This window comes from Nyctereutes procyonoides, unplaced genomic scaffold (assembly GCF_905146905.1).
Source record: "Nyctereutes procyonoides isolate TBG_1078 unplaced genomic scaffold, NYPRO_anot_genome, whole genome shotgun sequence".
Classification (NCBI taxonomy): Eukaryota; Metazoa; Chordata; class Mammalia; order Carnivora; family Canidae; genus Nyctereutes; species Nyctereutes procyonoides.
The window spans coordinates 44,946,211-44,961,145 of record NW_026575049.1 but is presented as its reverse complement, the minus strand read 5'-3'; the positions used below and the strand labels follow the sequence as shown (position 1 = coordinate 44,961,145).

Sequence of the window (14,935 nt, the reverse complement as noted above, 5' to 3'; positions counted from 1 at the left end):
CAGGGCTTCCCTCCTGACGCTTGGCCGTTCTAGCAGCAGGTCAGTGTGTGAAGCAGCTGCCCACATTTTATAACAAAAGGTTCTTTTCACACGAAACTGGCCTACAGGCATCAGGCCAGGAAAGCTTGAGGACAAAATAAAACTCAAAGAAAGCGAAAAGTAAATTTAAGAAACCCAGTAAAAAAATTTTAACTAGACTTGGACATAAAAATTATTAGTGGCAACGGGTAACTTTCTAATCCAGGAAAGTAACTAATGATTCCAACACAAGTAATGGAAAGACCTGTACCCTATGTGTCTCCCAACACTTCTCACTCCGTCACACTGTACAGAGCAAGGCTGTCTGAAAGCTCTTTGTTCAGCATCCTGTGAAACCACGGAAACGACTCCAGGCAAGAGGCAACAGCTGGCACTTCCAGCCTCAGCCACTGGCTAGTGGAGAGCTCAGGGGATCAATCTCTGCACGTCTACCTGTAACCCACCTGCAACCCCACCCCCATCCCCACCCCAGGCATACCAGGCTGGCTGGGAACTGATGCTGATAATTCGGAACTTCCTAAAAGTAAAATACTTTTGTAAAGATCACTGATTGCTAAGGCTGATAGTATTTTTGTTTACAGTAGTAATAACATTTGGAATTGCCTAAGAGCTTTTAAGTACTCTTCAGATAGGAATTTACTTGTAAGTTCATAATGCAACAGAACAAATCGTTTTGGAAAAACATACAACTGTTACAATACCTCTCCCTAAAAACCAATATTACAATTTTATTTTTCTTGAAAATTAAGTGATTTTGACTCATACAATAATATTGCCTAGAAAACATTTTGTCAGAACTCATGGGTGCAGATATAAAAGGATCAACGAGAGATAATGCATCTAACTCATGGATTCAAGACAAAGATTTAAAAAGAAAATAGAGTTTGTCATCTTACATATCAGAGCATATCAGAGGGAATGTAATGAGTTGAGTCCATGGTAATTTGGGTTGAATGCATGACCCCCACACATTAAAATTTATCAGACTGATTTTTTACACCATAAACAGTATATAGTAAAATAACCCTCAAGAAGGACATTGGTCTTTAAAATCTTGGCTTTACGGAATGACAAATGCCTTTGAAAATAGTTTGTTCTGAATCACTGCAATTATAAAAGTACTTCGGTTAGGAAATCAATCTAGGATCATTCTTAAATGGCAGTGCATTTGAAAAATGGCATTAATTTGTAATGTTTGCATTTCCAAAGAAAAATATAGAAAGAACTTAAAAAAGCAAGGTAACTTTTCAAAAAAAGTGTTGATTCAAAAATTTACTGCACAAAAATATGTACTTCTTAAATGTTTCTAATAAATTAACTCCATAACATTCTTATGTATATTTATATATTTATATATATATAATCCCTGATAATCTATAAAAGAGGGTCTATAATAGTAAAATAAATGAACTTCAAAAGTACCCCCTTCATAAAATGTATTTAACATTAATTTTTCTCAAATTTAAGGAATGTAACAATATGTACAACTCTTATGTATTAGTATAATACCAAAATAGTACAAGTCATATTAACAGGCTGTCATAATTGTAAAATGTTTGAGTCAAGTTAAAATTGGAGGACAGCTTAGGTTTGAATGAATGCAATTATCCATGGGACCTTCACTTTCCAAGAGGAAATGACAATCATCTTATCTACAGTAGATTTCACAAGAGGTAGTGTTCAAGTAAAAAAAAAAAAAAAGGTACATGCTTAACTATCTTTAATTAACAAATTCACAGGAAAAAAATATGTACTGGTTTCTTAGCAGATGGTCAGTTGGTGACTTTTTTAATATGAATCTGAAATACAAAATAACGAGAAGTACAATAAAGGTCTTACGCATGAAATCAAAATATGGTAAAAAAAAAAAAATGTACCTTCTAAGCAGTGTACCAATAGCACACATTGTCTTACCTCATTAAGAATGGCCCAAACAGCAGAATTCTGAATAACGGAAAGTCGAAACGCTGAAATGGGGTTTAGCCTGGGATCCACCATTCCTTCGGCAACACCATTCTCAAATTTCCCTTCAAAATAAAAATCAACATGTGTTGGGTAGACTAAAACAGCACACATTAAATAGGACTTAAAACAGGGACGAAAAACAAAATATTTCCAGTAGACATCGTCAGACAGGGCCTGGGTTAACTTTTCCCTTCTTTCTACTTGTATTCAACTTTCAAATTTTTCATGAAGTATATATAAGTTTACATTAGAAGCAACCTATTAGATGAGGCAGAGCTATACTTTTTCCTATTGCAAATTAAATATATATATACATATATAATTTGTTCTTGCATCAAAAATGTTTGAACATGTAGGTTTTTGATAAAATGTGACTTAACCAAGCCCTACCAAAGTATATTCTGTATTATCCCTTAGTCTGACCCTTTGAGGTTTAAGTTTGTAATAACAAGTTTCAATGCTTGCAGACATACATACTATGGTTGGCCTTGTGCACGGGCTCAATCTGTATGTATTTTATCCCTGTGTCACTTCTAGAAGGGATTATGAAGTGATACCTCCTCCAGGAGGTTCTAATAGAAAGCCCCTATGATAAGTTACAAACTGAAAAAGCTCTCCTTAGGGATAGGACCAAGACGTTCTATAAAAAGGTACCAGGCTCTGTATCCAATTTTTCTTGCTGTGAGGAATATTCTAAAACCACAACAAAATGCTATTGAAAAAGTGACAGAAAAATGGTTTGTTCTGGGCCATGTTTTGTCATTTATAACTAGCTTTTAACCACAGATAATTTCAGGATTCTAAGCATCACAACTGGAGCCTAGCATAAAAATCTGGGTTGCAAAAAATAAAAGAAAAAGAAAAAAAAAAAAAAGAAAAAATATCCGGGTTGCAAAAAATATGCATATTGCGCTTATGTGCAATCATAAAATCAAAGGGTGTTTTCTTCCATTAGCATTGTTGCAAGTAGTTTCTTTTTCCATTGGCGTTGCCAGTGGTTGCTATTTTAGGTCCTCTATGCATCACTAATGTAAGACGACTATGCTAGGCTATGTTGTTTCATACTAGTTTAGTTAGGGGTCCCATTTTCATTCTTCATGAGATTTTCTGTATTTCTCATATGCTTCTTCGCTTATGAATTTATCCAGTTCTGAAGGATTACCGAGTGCTATCTTGATCAGCCAACCATTTTCGCAACAAGATTTGTTGACAAGTCTTGGATTTTTCTGCAAGAGCTTCATTACTTTGAGTTACTTCTCCTGATAGAGAACAGGGTTCACTAGCAGCTTTCACACTTTCCAAAGCACCAAACCCATCTTGCCTGTTCAGTGTAGTCCCAAGGCCGGGCTGGCTACAGTCAACATTATCTCCCAAAGCTTCCTCCGCAAAATTGCTGATTCTCGCCGATTCTGATACCATTTCCGGCTGTTCTCCCTTCAGGCTAGTCTGTGAATTTATGCACGGGGAGCAGAGCAGGGCGCATGCGCGGGCCCAGGACAGAGGCTGGTATGGGCCCGCAGTGCGCATGCTCCGCTCAGCTCCTGGCGCCATGTTGGTAGCGGTGCGGGGCCGGGGCGCGGCACCCCGGCTGCTTCTTGTAAAGGGCAGGTGGCAAGTATTTTGGGCTTTGGGGGCCAAGAGGAAAAGGGAAGATACCAGGTTGGTACTTACAGAAAGAGAAGTTTCCACAAAATGTTTACTGATGAAATCAAATTCTAACCAATAGTGAGTACTTTTGTGTTTTTGCGAATGTAGGTGGACCAAGGAGAACGTAATTCCCTTGCGGGGTGGGGGTTAACAGTTCAGGCACTGGGATTCAGAGTCATCCTCCTCATTACAACTGACTGCAGGTGTTCATCTGTGTGGATCCGTGAGAGCTTATGTAGTTTACCGTGGGTGGTGCCCTTCCCACGGCCTGGATACCGCGAGATCCGGGTCTGCGAGCACGTGGTTTCAGTGGCGCAGCCTCGTCCCTTGGAAGGTGTTTATGATGGAATTCCCTTGGGTTCTTCTTGATATTTGCCATGTATGGGTCACTAGGCACAGGACATAAGTCACTTCCAAGCCTTCCAAGCAAAAGTTAGGTGGAAGCCCCTGGATTAGTTTGTATAGTTCAAAAAATGTCATCCTTGACTTCACTGAACTACAAGGTTTGCATATAAGCGTTATTTTGTCTCGTAATATTAGGTTGAATTAAGAAACATCATCAAGTCTTCAGCAAAAACTGACTTTCAAAGAGTTAACAGTAGTGAAGGGAAAAAATTCTGATTTTTTTCTTCTTACTGGGAAAAATTCTAATCTTATTCCTGCCCCCCCCAAAGAAAAAAAGAATGTGGAAAAAGGTTTTGTTTTGTTTTTGTTTTCCACGATAAAATTTATCACTGGTAAGCCCCAGAGCTGCTCTGTGGTCCAGCAAGTCACACTATTCATTCAGTTCGTATTTCTGACAAAAACTCACAGAACTGATCATGGCAAAGCCTGTGAGGGTGAATGAAGTTCACTCCTGATGCTGCTGGTTCAAAAAAACAATGATATATGACAGATTCAAGTATTTCCCGTACACTGTCTGATGAATAACAACTATTGGTTTTAAACGGTTTGCATTTTCACAAACATTGTAAATTTATCCGACTAAGCCGCCTTCTTCATAGGCATCTTTACCACCATTCACTGTAACACATCCTAGCAGATTCCACTTCAGGTTGTACTCCATTTGTGTCTTCTCAGCTTGCTGGAAAATACTCTTGCCTATACTTGCTTCCATGCAGACCATTCAGAGACCAGTGCTTCAGTCACTTCAGTCTTGGCATTGACTCCAAATAACTGGGTCGTACAAGTAACATATATCAACTTGAGACAAAATAACTTCCTTTTTAAATGGAAATGATAGAATTGAACCTATTTTTATTCTAGCGTTATCTTAGCATAAGAAGATTTTTAGGCTTTCTTTGTACTGCAGGTCTAGATCCGGTTTCCCACATATAATAATGACTTTTTATGCACTGAGATATCCCCAGATACTCTGCACGAGGATTTCTGACAGTGATCTTGCAAATAGCCTCATCCAAAAAGGTCCAAAATTCATTAGTGTACTTAAACCCTCACACACACAAATGCAAAAAGACCAGGGGGAAAAAAAATCACCAAAACAAAAAACCCCAGCAGCATCAAGTAGTTGGGAATCAACTAAGTAAAGAACATTTAGTGAAAATCATATTTAATTTTGAGGAAGATGATACTGTTGGGGTTTTAGAAAGATAAACAATTGGCATAATAAAATACTTGCAGTATTTTTTCATCTTCTGTGAAGGGAGTTGTTTTCTCAACAAGATGTGAATATCTGTTACATAAATATTAAATATAATTCTTATAATTACAATGAGGAGGAAACCTTCGAATACTCTCTGGTTTAAATTGTTTATTTTCTATCCAACCTCTTCTTTTTACATGTCCATTTATTTATTTTTATATTATTTTTATTGGTATTTTAGATGTTACAATTTACTTCTTTATCAGTCTGGTTTCAAAAAATACTATTTTGCCAATTACTAATAATCTTACAATGATATACATTTATTACCTTCCTGCCTTTTGTTACCACTTTTCGTCTAGTTTACTTTAAAATATGCTATAAATATATCCCATTGACAACTACACAGTCAATAGTCTGTTTTTTGACTGATACCATTTCCAATGTCCTCAATTCTTCAAGCAGTTTTTGCTGAAAGCTTAATGGCCTTTAAGTTTATTTTATCTGCACATGTATCTTTGGCTGCTCTGATTAAATATGATTTTTTAAAAGATTTTATTTATTTGATAGAGAGAGGGTGCACAAGCAGGGAGAACAGCAAGCAGAGGGAGAGGGAGAAGCAGGCTCCTTGCCAAGTAGGGAGTCTGATGCAGGGCTCGATCCCAGGGCCGGATCCGGGGATCATGGCCTGAGCTGAAGGCAGACACTTAACTGACTGAACCACCCAGGTGCCCCTAATTAAATACAGTTTAACTCACTATTGGTAATCAGTTTTATTTTCTTGGCTAACACACGAGTGACTCTGAAACTCACTTAGGTTACAGCCTCATTTGAATTTTTTATTTTTGTGAAGAAATTCTGCTGGAATGAAATACTCTTTTAAGTTTTTCTAATTTTCTGACCTCTGCTTTCCTGTGAGTTGGGAGTATTATGAGGGCTCAGAATGGTAATATATTCTCTAGCACAGCTGTTGCATCACAGCATAATAACCACGATGACCTGGCATCTGATTCTGTAAAATTATCCACACTTTCAGTGTTAGAAAGCACTGACATTCAAAGTCCACTTGTATAGTTTTGACATGATGGGTACACACTGGTCATTTTTTAAAAAATGTCCCAGTATGGTGGTACACAGGTGCGTGTGGCACTTGAAAACCTGTCAAATTATAATTGCATTACTGCCATTTGTAGTGCACTGAGTGCTGATACAAAGCAATCAGAGCACCACCTCAACCTCTACTGCAACTACTTGCTCATCTCTGCTGTTGTAGCATAAAAGCACACAGACAATACATAAATAAAGGAGCATGGCTATGTTCCAATAAAACTTTTATTTATGGACACTGAAATTTAAATTGTTTATAATTTTTACATGTTACAACATATAATTCATTTTTTTTCAAACCACTTAAAAATAAAAGTGAAACAAAAATTTTAAACATTCTAAGCAAAAACAGGAAGGGGGAGGAACAACAGGAAGTAGGCCAGATCTGGACCAAGGGCTATTGTTTACTCATCATGCAGTCTACTCGAGTTTTACAATATAATCACTAGGCTTTTAGTAAGGTATGTTCAACTTGAAAACCATACCAGAGAATACTTGTGTATTTTTTTAAAGATTTATTTATTTTAGAGAGAAAGAGCATGCACACATCGGAGTGGGGATAGGGGCAGAGGGAGAGGTACAAGCAGACTCCATGCTGAGTGCGGAACCCCATGCCAGCCTCAGTCTCACAACCCTGAGATCATGACGTGAGCCAAAATCAAGAGTCCTATGTTTAACTGACTAAGCCAGAGATGCCCCCAAGACTTGTAATATTAAACATATCAACTTCCAAAGTAATATTTTTATTAAAAAAGTATTAATTTTATTTCAGAAGAGTATATCCATGTTGGGGCTATAATGGGGTAGGAAGTATATGCTACAAAAAAGTTACTGAATTATTGAGTTAGTGCTGAAAAATTGTATGAAATTTAAAATATTTTAATGAGATATTATACTGTCATCTGATGAGCTCATTTAATTAGAAAGATGATTATCTAATGATATAACTGGCCTCATTACAACACTTTTTACCCAGGGGCCACCTGGGTGGTGCAGTCAGTTAAGTGGTTCTGGCCCAGGTTGTGATCTCAGGGTTGTGAGATCGAGCCCTGCACTGGGCTCTGGTTAAGACTCTTTCCCTCTCCCTCTGTGCCTCCCACCCCAGCATGCGGGCACCCACATGCACTCTCTAAAATAAATAAATCTTAAAAAAAAAAAACAAAAAACACTTTTCACCCAGGATTTTATCCTGCAGATATACTCTGACATGTCTGAAGAGAGTATATATTGCAGCAAAAACTGCAAACCTCCATCCATCACTAGGTGACTGGCTCTATAAATTATGATATGCTGTATAACACGAGGGAATTCTGGGCAGCCAATTAAAAGAATGAAGAAAGAATACAAATAATAAACTAAAACTGAAGATAATGCAGCTAAAGACCTACTTGCATTCCCAATGCAGAGAAACTCTCATACATGTGCAGAATTGTTCAGACCAACATTGTAATAGGAAAAAAAAATGGAAACAAATTTAATAGCCAAACAGGAGAACAGACAGTGATGTATATTCATCCATGGAAAGTTACACAGCAGTGAAAATGAATGAGCCATAGATACATCCACATGGACGAATCTCATGATGGTCAGAGAAGACAAACTGTAGACTACAGAACATCTCATCGCTCTCAAATTTAAGAACAAGCAAATTAACACTGTGCGTTGTTCAGGAATGTATCACACATAGGTAATAAAAGCATACGTGCAAACGGTAACCACGACGCTCAGGACAGTAGTTCTCGTCAGGTGGAAGGGGAAAGGAAGATATTAGGGAAGAACAACTGACTGGCACATCTCAAGCCAGATACACAGATACTCATTACATTAGTATCTGTATCTTCTGTGCATCTGAAATGTTACAGCTTTATGGAATGTTCATCTCCCCTGCATATAGGTATTTTGCTCAGTGAAAAGACAAGATGCAGAACAAAGTGCAGAGCACGTTATCACTTGTGTGTGATTGTGTGTTTTTAAAAAATATACTCATATATTTTTATTTATGAACAGAAGACTTCTGGAAGGACACACATCATTAAGGGAATTGCCTCCGGGAAGCACTGGGTAGGAGGGAAAAGAAGAGCAAAGGAGACTTAAGTTTCTGTCTTCAAATCTGCTTTTGGTACCATGTGCCTGTCCTATGTTTCCGAACAAGAAATGTAATTTTTGTCTCTGACCCAACAGTCTGGTAGGTCAGCATTAAAAGACAGCAAAGAAGAGGGAAAGGAAGGAGGAAATTACTGAGAAGTGACTAGAATTCCCAAATCCTGGCACTGGCGAGACTTCCAGGGTCCCGCCCTCTGAGCCCTCCTGGCGCCTCACCCAACGGCCCTCCATCCTCTCCTTCCAGGGTTTCTGACAAGTCTCTTCCCCTCACAGCTTTAACTTACTAATGCCGGCAGGATTTCCTTCAACAAGCCTGTCCTCGGCGTGATGCTGTACCCGCCCACCCTGCCCCCAGCCGTCATGGCTCCACTACCTGCCGGCTGGGTTCCATCTTCAACACGCCTTCAAGCATAAATGGCTGTACACTCTGCCCAGTTAAGTCCAGGCCCCCACGTGGGGCCTGTCTTTGTGGCTTGTTCCCACCGCAGGAGGCTCTTAATAGTTCTCTCCTTCCCTGGTTCTGTCAAACTTCTGGATGGTCTACAATTTAGCTACCTGTCTCCTCTAGTCGCTTGCCATCAAAATCTCCATTGTATTCCACAGTGTCCCTCAGAGGCCTCAACTCCCCCAGGCTCTGTTTCAAGTTTATCAGTCCCCTCAGGGAGAGCTCCAGTGTTCAACTGACTCTCTCCTGGAGAACACCTCTGCACCACTGCTCAGGATCTTTGGTAGGGACATCAGCCCACTTACCTTGGAGTGACACCCCTGCTCTCTGAGCACTGACTGGGTTGTAGCAGTCACCCTTTGTTTTCCTGGCTTCCATCTCGCAGGGTGCTGGGGCAAGGGAGCTCAGGTCAGGGTGATGAGGGTCACCCCTGAGTGAGGTTAGGTTGGAGGAAGGAGCCTCACATCTCTTAGCTGCTCTGGTCTGGAATCGAGTTTCTGCAATGTGGAGTTGAGGATGATGACAGATGCTGGCAGCCTGCTCTTCCCAGTGAGAAACCACAGCCCTACAGTGGGAGCTGGCGGAAAGGAGTCTAGTGCTCCTGGCTGCACCCGCAGAGAGCAGCATTTGGGTCTCACTGGGCTTGGGCAGAGTGGGTAGTGAGCAGGTCAGGTCGCTCCCAAACACCACAGCCCCTTCGTGTACTTACTGAGATTCAGATTTTCAGGAGTAATGGCTCTCCATTTGCTATATTTTCTTGAAAATAATTTTCACCAGTTATGGCTGTTTCACCAAGAGAAAGTTGCCTGCAAAGCTATTCCACTAGAGCATACTTAGGGAGAATTATATTCAATTGCAAAAAAAGTCGATTGCTCTTTGTTTCTGATGTACCTTTTTGTTACACAAAAAGACTGGCTGATCCGTAAATTCTCTTCAGTTCTAAATATGAATGAGATGATGTTTTAGATGGTCATTATCTTCAAATTGCTGCAGAGAACTTACTACGAATGTTCAATTTCTTATGCTTTCCTAACCTAGAACACAACAGTCTCAGACACTAAATAACTGACAAGTAATAGGGTTAATAAATGTCTTGTATATGCAGCCAATTTTATGTACATTTTTAGAAAAGAGCTAAGATATAATCCAAATATGAAAATAATTAAACTCATCCATCCACCAGAATGACAAAAAAATTAGAGTTATCATCCAAGCCTGGTAGCAGAAACAATGCTACCAAATGTAAAACCGCTCTAGAAAGAATTTTAAGAATGTATCTGTCCTGTAATACAATGTAAACTTAACCAATACTCTCTTCTGCCTACTATTGAGGAAAGCATTCATTTGTTTTAAATAAAAGAAAATATGTAATCATTCACTGAGTTGATGACCATGCAGCTACAGGCCCCATGTCCACTGCAGGAGACACATGAGGGACAAGGCCCCCTCCCTTCCCACAGTGAGTGCGCACGACTGTGGCACAGCAAGGTTACACAGGGTGCACAGAGCATGGTAACAAAGAGCAGAGAGGAGGGGCAAATGCAGGGTTTAATAAAGAATGAGAAAGCATTCATTAGGAGAAATAGCAGTCAGTCATTTCAGGCGGAGAAAATGGCCAGACACATGGCTGCACGTGAGGACAAGGAACATTAGAGGAACGAGTGTCTGAGGACCAGGGACATTAAGGATAAAAAGAAGCAAGATGTTAAAATGGACAGAAGCTCAGGGATGATGATGGAATGTGGTTAAGGTCCATCCCCAGGTTAACATAATGGAAACACGTACATTTTAGAAAGGAAACCACGGTGGCAACCATGGTGGCTCCGGGGAAAGCCAAGGAAAGGACGCAGGGAGATGCAGTCCTTCCTAGCTCAGAAGTGGAGGCGGAGGCCGAGAGCACCATCCCAGGCCAAGGACTATGCATTCCCACACAGACAGACGTGTTTCATGCTAACGCACAGTGCAAGGGAGGTGGGTGCTCAGGGTGTCTCCCAGAGTTGGGCATAAGCAACCAGGTAAATGGTGACATCGAAAACCATGGGGACCAAAAGACATGACCGTGTTACGGATGCTCAGAGTCGATGAGTGTGGGGCCACTCAGAAGGCACACAGACCTGAAGGTTTGGGGGGAGGTGTGGGCTAAAAGCACAGATTCTGGCACATGGATGCTGCATGCACTCTGCAAGTAGCTGAGGTCACCCCGTGAGACTGCAGATTACTTATCAGTGAGGGGGACACTGAAAGGGCAGGTGGACAGAGGAAGAGGAACCAGCAAATGAACCTTTGATCTGAGCTCCTGGTTGGGTTGAGATAATAAAAGTATGTAGTGACACATGAGGACAAACAACCTGGCAGCACACTGGTAACTGTAACCCTAAAGTGCTTAATGTCCAACAAGAATTTAAAACTAGGAGTAAGTCCAGAAAAGTCAAGCACGTTTTTCTAAAGCAGGAGGTTATTACCTATTCTGAAATAACCATCTTCTAATCGTTTGTCTTTGGTTTCTTTGCTTATTTCCAAACCTTCACTCTAAAACAGAACAGAAACATTACTTTTACAAATCATTACTTCTATTTAAAACAGATCTAATAGAGCTTAATAAACATAAAAGTGTTTGTGGCACAGCTATCACTAAAAAAGAGAAAATGTCATCTCAATCTTGAACCTTAAAGAGTTTATCAATACAAATACATTTTTTTAGCTATCTGAATCTCTATATATTAGTGGTTAGAAAATATTAGTGGTTAGAAAATTTAAACCTTAATCAACTTTAAATTTAATAGAGCATGATTTTTTTATTAAAAGTAAAAAACCATCTTAACTTGAAAGAAATCTAAGCACTCCTTAAAGACCAGTAAATTAATTTTGTGTATTAAGCAACAGGCATTAAAACCACATGGCATTTTGAGACTGAAAACATTAAGCAGCTAGTAAATATTCAAGTAAGATGATAATTCATTTATTTTCCTAGCCTGAACTTCCAAGTTATTTTCCAACATGAAACAAAATGGAGGCTCTTTCTATGAATAAGACAGATGGGACAATATACTATGTGTTCCATATTTTTTAAAAAAATTAATTCTGCTCACTGCTAAGATCCTGCAATCATGAGACTTTTCTTTACCACATAAACAAGAATAACCTCCAACCAAGTCTACCTATCAGTCTCTGTTCTTAAGAAAAATTAAGGGGGAAAAAATAGGCATACCTTAAAAGGCAAAACTTCCACAGTTGTGTTCAGCAGAATATCTCCTGGATGTTCTTGGTTACCACTGTGGAACAAATAACTGAAAAAAACAAACATAAAAGTATGAGTTGGACGAGACTTTACAAAGATTCAAGATTGCCTTACCTCAAAGCGAGCTTGCTTTCTTTTTTTTTCAGAGTGAGCTTTCTAAACAAGCCTCTGACTACAAAGCTGACAGCACCAGAACGTATAGCAATGGCACGATCCATATTGTGCCATATCTGAATAGTTACTGGGCACTTAAAAATTTAAAGAAGCAATTGGAGGTGATTATGTCCATTCCTTCCATCAGAAGGGGCATGTTTGTTGCTTACCGTTAATAATGTATTTAATAGATTTTTTTAAAGGACAATTTTATATTGCTGTTTACACTGTTTTAAATATATAAACCCCTGAAGGGGAATAATCAAAGCTGCAGCACCTAAATAATACTACTGTATCTTGTATCAGAGAAAACTTTCACCAGGACAGCCATGAGCCACAGCAAGTTCAAAGACTCATTTTATCCAATACAAATAGTTTTAGTATTAGTAGCCTGAAAGTAAATTAACCAATTTCGAATACTTGAATAATTCCACTTATCAGTATTAACATCTGAAAAACAACTCTGATTAATCTAAAATACTCTCTGGGTATGAGGATAATGTCCTCAGGTTTTGATATCCTGAAAACTAGTGTGGATATGTAAGTGTATTGGGGGGAGGAGGGCATAAAACCAGATAGGGCATGCAAAGCATATCTAAATCTAAACTGAAAACTCAAGTTTAGCTAAGTTAAATGGTTAGAAGTTTATACTTAGACTTGGATCCAAATTCTGGGTGTCGCATTTAACAGAATTCTCACCTTCAGCAAGTTCCATTAGCTTTCTGAGCCCGAGTCTCCTCTATACAGTGCAGAGATTCCCACCTACTTCACACGATTGTAGCAAGGAGCAGTTACAGTATGGTTATGATACAGTATGGTATTTGTGGGAAAAATCACCTGTGATTAAGGCCTGATTTTCAAATGTTCACAGGGAAGGGCACCCTCTAAGATTAGCTCCCTCTAAGCTACACCAAAAAATAATTCCAACATTTTCAGATGAGAGACCACTTTTTTAAAAGGTATCTTTGACTTGGAATGCTGCTTCCTTTAACCATGGGCCACTCACCTCAGCTATAGATGCAACAATACAAGACAGGGGAAGCCACTTTTAAGAAAAGAACAATGGACAGAACTTGGTGTTTAGACTGAGAGGTATTTACTATGTGATTATTTACAGTGCTAAACTCAATATGATCTGTAAAGTTTAATACTAGAAATAAATGATGGTACAGCCTGGCATTGGGATATTGTGCAACCATTAAAATGTTTACAAATCACTTATAACAGATGATATAAAATATAAGATATAAAATTATACATAGACTATGATGGCTTTCAAAGTAGAAAGTGCACAGTATTACCAAGAAAAAATGTGCCATTATGGTCAAAATGGTGTCGTTCAGGTTGTGATTTTTTCATTTTTCATATTTTAAAATTTTTGTATAGTCAAAACATATCATGTTATATATTCAGAAAATATTTTCCCCAACATTTAATTTCCATATTGAGAACCACAACTTCTGCTTTTCCCGTCTAACAACAAGTTATTGTGCAAATCAAAAAGTGATTCCTTTTCTCTATTCCAGCAGAATGGGTCTGTGAACTCTAAGAAAATTCAAATGTACTATGATTTTTAAAAAATGTCTTTTACTAGAAATGTGTCCTCAGTAAGGTCAACAAAAGTTTATTGTAAACATATTTGTTAAGAAATTGAATCTCCAGTATATGAGTTCTTCAGCAGATTCCTTGCAAGCACTATTTTAACTTGCTAAAAATAGACCAAAAGACATGGATTTGAGACTATTCCTATTTATGGAGAGGAACTAATTGTTTCTAATTCTATGATGACTCTTTGTTCTTAAAATTCTTTGAGTATAGCTGACACACATGTTACATTACTTTCAGGTGTACAACATAGTGATTCAACATCTCTATATGTTATGCTCTGCTCACCACAAGTGTAGCTGCCATCTGTCACCATACATTGCTTTAATAGTAGCACTGACTATATTCCCTATGCTGTGCCTTTCATGACTGTGACTTACTCATTCTATAACTGGAAGCCTGCATCTCCCTCTCCCCTTCACCATTTTGCCCAACCCCCCACTCCCACCCCTTTGGCAACCAGTTTGTTTACTGTATTCACAGGTCTGATTCTGTTTTTGTTTATTTGTGGGATTTAAGATTCCTGAGTGGAATTATATGGTATTTGTCTCTCTCAGGCTGACTTCTATCTCTTACTTTAATAATACCCTCTAGGTCCATCCATGTTGTCACAAATGACAAGATCTCCTCCTTTTTGTGACCATGTAATATTCCCTTGTGTGTACATATATCACATTTTCCTCATCCATTTGTCTACTGATGGACATCTGGGTTGCTTCCATATCTTGGCTATTGTAAGGAATGCTGTGTTTACTAACACAGAGGTGCAAACATCTTTTCAAAGTAGTGTTTTCATTTTCTTTGGATAAATACCCAGCAGTGGAATTATTGGATCATATTGTATTTCTATTTGTAATTTTCTGAGGAACCTCCATACTGTTTTCCACAGTGGTTGCACCAATTTACATTCCCACCAGCAGTGTGCATGAGGGTTCTCCTTTCTCCACACCTTTGCCAACACCTGTTTTTTGTCATTCTGATTTCAGCCATTCTAACTGGCATAAGGTGATATCTCATTGTTTTGACTTGC

At 38.8% G+C, this 14,935-nt stretch overlaps 1 protein-coding gene across 5 annotated transcripts in view; it reads right to left on the bottom strand.

Moving 5' to 3' along the window:
* Positions 1 to 1,742: 1,742 nt before the first annotated feature.
* The window catches only part of MGAT4A (alpha-1,3-mannosyl-glycoprotein 4-beta-N-acetylglucosaminyltransferase A), a 118,874-nt gene continuing 105,681 nt past the window's right edge, over positions 1,743 to 14,935 (bottom strand). For all 5 annotated transcript variants that reach the window (XM_055329020.1, XM_055329022.1, XM_055329021.1 and 2 more), the window contains 4 exons: positions 12,118 to 12,196; positions 11,372 to 11,438; positions 1,954 to 2,066; positions 1,743 to 1,838 (listed from right to left, as the gene is read on the bottom strand). In XM_055329020.1, coding sequence (XP_055184995.1) covers positions 1,812 to 1,838; positions 1,954 to 2,066; positions 11,372 to 11,438; positions 12,118 to 12,196 — 286 coding nt within the window. In that variant the 3' untranslated portion in view covers positions 1,743 to 1,811. The remainder of the gene's footprint in view (positions 1,839 to 1,953; positions 2,067 to 11,371; positions 11,439 to 12,117; positions 12,197 to 14,935) is intronic.